This window comes from Cupressus sempervirens, chromosome 3, assembly GCF_028749045.1.
Source record: "Cupressus sempervirens isolate cs-2001-9-10 chromosome 3, ASM2874904v1, whole genome shotgun sequence".
Classification (NCBI taxonomy): domain Eukaryota; kingdom Viridiplantae; phylum Streptophyta; class Pinopsida; order Cupressales; family Cupressaceae; genus Cupressus; species Cupressus sempervirens.
Genome location: NC_143120.1, coordinates 643,606,224 through 643,612,223, shown reverse-complemented (window position 1 = coordinate 643,612,223; position 6,000 = coordinate 643,606,224). Strand labels below are relative to the sequence as shown.

Below are 6,000 nucleotides of genomic sequence, written 5' to 3'. Positions count from 1 at the left end.
ATATAAAGATCTTACATGGATAAACACTACGCTGAGTTTAGACTTTTCTTGGTGGGAAGTAAGTTTGCTAGCAAATATAATCATAACAGTTTGAAATATTTTCGAATCAAAAAGATCTTAATAAGAGGCAGGAAAAGTAGGTGAATAAGCTGCAAGCTTACATTTTTTACATTGAATAATACTGATTGGAAAGATCAATTATTGTTGAATATGTAAAAGATTCCACCACTTTACAAGTAAGTATGAAGTGGCAAATCAGCCAATCTAGTATATAGAACTTTCATGATGCTCCCTTAACTGGTCACCAAGGATATTTAAGACAGGAAATTTTGAGAAAGGTTCTCATGGGAAGGGCTTAAGGGTGATGTCCTTAAGCCTGTTACAGAATGGGAAGTATGTCAACAAAACAAGAATGAGCATACTTTTCCTATAGGTCTGGCGAAAGGAGCTGTGAAGAAAAAAGGGTTACCATTTTTCATATGTTTTTAATCAAAGCAGATTTGAGAGATATTATTTCTCACAGAATATAAACTTTTCAGAAATACCAATTTCGAGTATGAAAATGCTCCTAACTGTATTTGATGATTTAATCTTGAAGCTACAGTTGTGTCAGCAAATGAAGATTTTCCATATCACTACTTAAGATACATTTTGTTACATATTATGACACGCTTTAACATATTTTGGCATTGTTTGAATTTTCAGCAAGCATAACAGTGCCACCAAAGCTAGTCATACTACCTTTTACAAGTCATACACCTGAAACTGTAAACTACATTAATTTGATGGGGTCAAATCTCATGTTTTTCCTTCACTATATTATACCATTTACTGACTATAGATTTTTTGGGAGTCTGTGAAGAGGTTGTATGCTTTGGAAGTTGGTCGCATGTCCACTTAGGAGCGAGTGAACCCATCAAAGGGATCAAAGCAGTATGACTTGGTGGCATTTACCATTTAAGGATCATTAAACACTCCAAAATCATTTAGGCATGGAACATTTGTGCATTTAGTGTTGCAAGGAGGTCATACATTGCTGTACTATGCCTTGGCAGTTCTGATTTTAAGCTGTTACTGCTGTTGGGTGTTGCTCAACATCTTAAACTGTCATTAAAATATGCTCTTCAGTGGATTTCAGTTTGTTGGGGGGGGGGGTGCGGAAGGGTTGGGATTTGGGCGGAAAGGGATTGTATCAGCATTTTGGGGTGTTTGTGATTGTAACAGGTCTTATCAGACCAAGTCATCAGCTATGAAGAGTGATATCAGTCTGTTATCAGCTGCATACTATTTCCCTTTTGAATTGTGTGCGCGTGTGTGTAGTAAACCACAGATTGTAATACCATCAAAAGCTTCCATTTTAATGCATTTTTATATTATATGTTGGGCGGTTTACCACCAAAAGTTATAGAATTTTCCCATTCAGCCCATTTGGCATGAACAAGCTGGCATTAACAACAATTTTGGTCTCTGTCAAGCTTACAAATTCTATCAATGGCCTGCATTACATACACAGTCCGCAAAAGAGGTGTTGATAGCCTGGCCTTTCCACTTATGTGGCATTCTACATAATCTGCTGAAAAGGTATCAATCAGGTTGGCTCTTTCACCTATGTATTCCAGACTGATTGCTGCCATATCTTTGTAATTGCAATCATTTAGGTTGAATTGCGTGGTTAGAGGCACCGTACTCATCTCTGATAATAAACAAATAAATGAATAAAAGTATAGTGGGTTGGTACGTGAGATTCCCAGAAGTGAGGTGAGCAGGATCCAGGAGACCAAAAGTGCTCAAATTAAATGCATGCACAAATATTGGATCTGCTGCCACAGAGATCAATTCTCTTATTCCAGATATTATCCCAACAGTTGCAAATCAAAATGTTGAATCTGATATTAGCCATCTGGTAGGGTGTGAGCCATAGTCACAACATCAAATTCAAAAATAGCATCCATCAGAGAATATTCAACTCTAAACCAGTGTTACCCCAAGTTTCCGGAATGGGTATGGCAGGGGATGGTGGGGACAAGATTCCTGGACAAGATTTTACCAATTTTAGGGACGGAAAAGGGGACCGCAAAAGGGACGGCTATATAACAATAGGGAAAATTAAAATATAAAGAGAAAGTACAAATATTCATATGAAATCATGGATAAAGCATGTGCTTATACATAATAGAACCCTAAAAATATAAGAATTAACAGAATTTATATGCCAAATTTGTGTTACTTTGAGAATCAAAGTCAAATTTCCTCTAGAAATCAAAGTCCAAGTCCAGTAGGCATCCTTTGTCCAGTCCCTGGGTAACAGTGTTCTAAATCTATGTGCTCTAATCCTCTTCTTTAATTTTTAGAGCTTAATTTTGGATTTGTTCAAGTAAGATTTATAAGTGGACCAGAATTTTTTAGTAGACTTCAAATTTGAATCTCAATAATTTCAATTCTATATAAGCCGATATGATAGTGACTTCCCAAAGTCCTATTTTAACTGAAAAGTCCCAATTAGCACGCCCACAGCACTTTCAAGTGAGATTGCTTGTGAATATTCCACTTGTCAATGCAAAAACATGCTAAATATAATTCATGATAGAAATCAATCTCCAAATAAAGCCATACGAAAGTCTTAGTTTTGTGCCAGAACCATGGCTAAAGACAAACAGAAATTGATAATACATCATGCAAAAATACAATAAATGAAATCCAATATAGACAAGATTTTTACAAATGATACCTTTGATTACAATTAATTAATGTTGAAACCAGTCAATGTTACATATTTTTGGGCCGTGCACCAGAAGCTGATGACATCTCATAATTACTACTTCTGACAATAAAAAGAATGGTCTCAAGCAACATACCAGACACCAATCCCAAAATACCTCCTGCAGCATTCTGAATGAATCCAGGTAAACAATACTCAGCATTCATTCACATTTCAGAAATTTTATTAAAAATATATTCTCGTTGGTAATACTAATTGTCAATCCTCATTTCAACCAGCAATATAGGCACAGGGAAAATACCAGTTAAGCAAGTTGAAAACAAAAAATATGGCAGGAAATCAAATGTTTACCATTACTGGTTTGTTCCCAAATAAAGCTCGGAATGCCATATTTCCAACCAAATAACCAGTGAACATTATTGCAATAACATGTAAACCTGCAACCAACTAATGGGTTAATATTAAACAACCACAACATTTAATAATGAAAAGATCATTCAGAATTTATAGAAAAAGACATCACATAGATTATGTACACTCGATAAGAACTTAGAAACAGTCCTGAGATGAGTACAAAACAAAAGCCTAACTTCTAGACATAATAAAAAATACTGAGTTTCCAAAATACATATACAAATGGAAAACTTAGAAACAAATGCAACACAGCTCTCAATAACACAACTAATGACTATATATTGAACTATATTGAAAACTGGAACCATGTCATATCCCAATTTACTGCATGAAAATATCACATTAATATTATAATATTTGTATTAAATCTTAGCTTCCAGGTGCAAGGCTAACCAAGTAAGGAGCATACTTAATATGCTCCCTATGACTTAGTTTCCCCACTGGTAGGAGTTTCTTTAAGACTATGGAAATGTACTGTGAAGCGAGAACCAGTTATTAATAATTTAATAGGATTCAGAGGAAATGCCGCCAGGCCATAGTCAACAAAGCAGAATCACATTTCATAGTTTGCTTATAGAACTGATTGTTCACACCACTCATTCAGCATGAACTCCTATCGACCTTGTTTCAAGCAAGGTTCGCTATGATTTAAAAGATGTGTTCACATCTCCAAACAGCTTCTCCACTTGCCTTAATCTTCACATTCCCCAATAAGGGTAAAAAGAAATTATCAAAGTCACTTTCTCAATGTTGGAAATGGTGATCAGATTGCACAGGTTACACCATTATGAAACAACATTATAAATTCATATAAAATAATGTATTAATTTTGGACTTGATATTTTTGAATGATTTACAATTCAATACATTTGGCTTTATTAAGCCATTATTCTCCTGTACCATCCAAACTCCTTACAAGAAAGTAATTACCAAAAACTAGTTATTACATTATTTACTAACTATAAACTAACCTAGAATTTATTTATTAAATAACTATTATCTAGTACTTATTATTTATAAACTAATCTAGCCTATATACTATTGATGTGATATAAATGCACATTCCTCCCCTTTTTATGATAATCCAAACAAATGATGGAACACTACAGGGATTGAACACAGCAGCCCTTCTAGAAACTTTGATGAAGCATCTCCGCCAGTTCTCCTTGCTTGCCCATAAAACACCAAAATGAACCATCAATGGATCTCCTAACTATCACACCTATAAAATAGCTGTAAATCAGGACAGAATTATTCCAAAGTACACTACTACTCTTATGAATCAAGGCAAACTCCATTATCCACAAGATAAACACCAACCAATTTTACATCAATACACATTCAATTATCTATAGTAACACAACCACCAATCAACTATGAGCGAGACTAACTCAAATATCCATATTAACACTCTTCCCTTTGTGGATTGAGACTCAACTCAATTATCCACGAGTACACACTTGCAAAACTATGGAAATAGTCTCAGCTTTGATTTTCCTTGTTGATTATGAGTTCTTATTCATGTGAAATTAATAATAGTTGAAAGGACCTCTTTGAAAACTTTCACATATGAGGGAAATCATAGTGAACATCATGTAGAGAGAATCCATGATGTCATCTAGTTGAGTGATTCCGTGATGGGAGTTGGATGTCATGTTGAGAAAGTCCATAACGTCATCATGTTGGGAGAATCTGTGATGTAAACTAGTTGTGAGCCTTGCAGGCTCGTCATGTTGAGAGAGCCTCTAATGTAAGAGCCTTCTAGGATTGTCATGTTGAGAGATTCCAAGTCCCTAATGAAAGTTGGTTGTGATACTTGCAGGTCCTTCATCATTGAATGATTCCATGATTTATGTTATGCTGACATAACATGTTTTTTCTTTGAGAATCTATGTGATTAGAATTTATCATTGACATTTTTTTGGTTGCAGCTATGTGTGACTGATATACGAAAGATCTCTCTTTCTAAGTGGGAGTGTTAAGACTGTAGCTGCAATAGAGATCTTTATCTCTGTTTTTTAGAAATATGATTGTTTGTGATAATAATTGAGATAACATTAAATGTAGAGACATGTATTACAACATGCATTGAGGCATGCATATGGAAATATGAAAATTAATGTACATGGAATTTTGAAGAGACCTTCAATTAAGTAATAAAGTGTCTCTCTATTCCTTATATATTGTACCAAGCGAAAACTAATGTACACTTGAACATTTTATGATCAATAAAAGTAAAAATTTTTGTTGTGTGGCTGGGTTTTTCCCTTCATCTAGAAGGGTTTCCCAGGATAATATTGTGTCTCTTGTATCTATCTTGTGTCTGTTTTTGTTCTTCCTTATTGTTATTTTTCTTTATTTCTAGAGAAATCCCAACAGAAGCAATAGGTATTGTCCTAATGCAAAATAAACATATGATTTCCTATGAAAGTAGGAAGTTGAGGAACCAAAAAAAGTTATTTTGTGTATGAGAAAGAGATGTTGGTGATAAAACATGCACTCTCCCAATTGAGGTAATATCTTCTGGGGGGTAAGTTCGCGATTAAGACTGATAATAATAGTCTTAAATATTTTCTGAATCAACAAGATTTGAGTAAAAGACAATAAAAGTGGGTGAGTAAATTGCAAGCTTATGATATTGACATAATTTATGTCAAAGGAAAAAAGAATGTGGGGATTGATGCTTAATCTAGGAGACCACATTCATGTTCATTGGTGGAGATTATAGCAGATTGAAAGGACGTAATAGCTGAATATGCAAAAGACAAATGGGATTCTATCTTATAGGAGAGTGCTACCTATGGTGACTGGTGCATGGTTCAAAATGAGCTTGTCTTTTATAAAGATAGAAATCTCTTGGTGCCTAA

General features: G+C 34.5%; 1 protein-coding gene across 1 annotated transcript in view; it reads right to left on the bottom strand.

The window, feature by feature from the left end:
• Positions 1-2,712: 2,712 nt before the first annotated feature.
• Positions 2,713-6,000, bottom strand: part of LOC149568332 (uncharacterized) — a 56,055-nt gene continuing 52,767 nt past the window's right edge. The window contains exons 4-5 of the mRNA XM_089821291.1: positions 3,071-3,156; positions 2,713-2,889 (exon numbers count right to left, since the gene is read on the bottom strand). Coding sequence (XP_089677417.1) covers positions 2,767-2,889; positions 3,071-3,156 — 209 coding nt within the window. The 3' untranslated portion in view covers positions 2,713-2,766. The remainder of the gene's footprint in view (positions 2,890-3,070; positions 3,157-6,000) is intronic.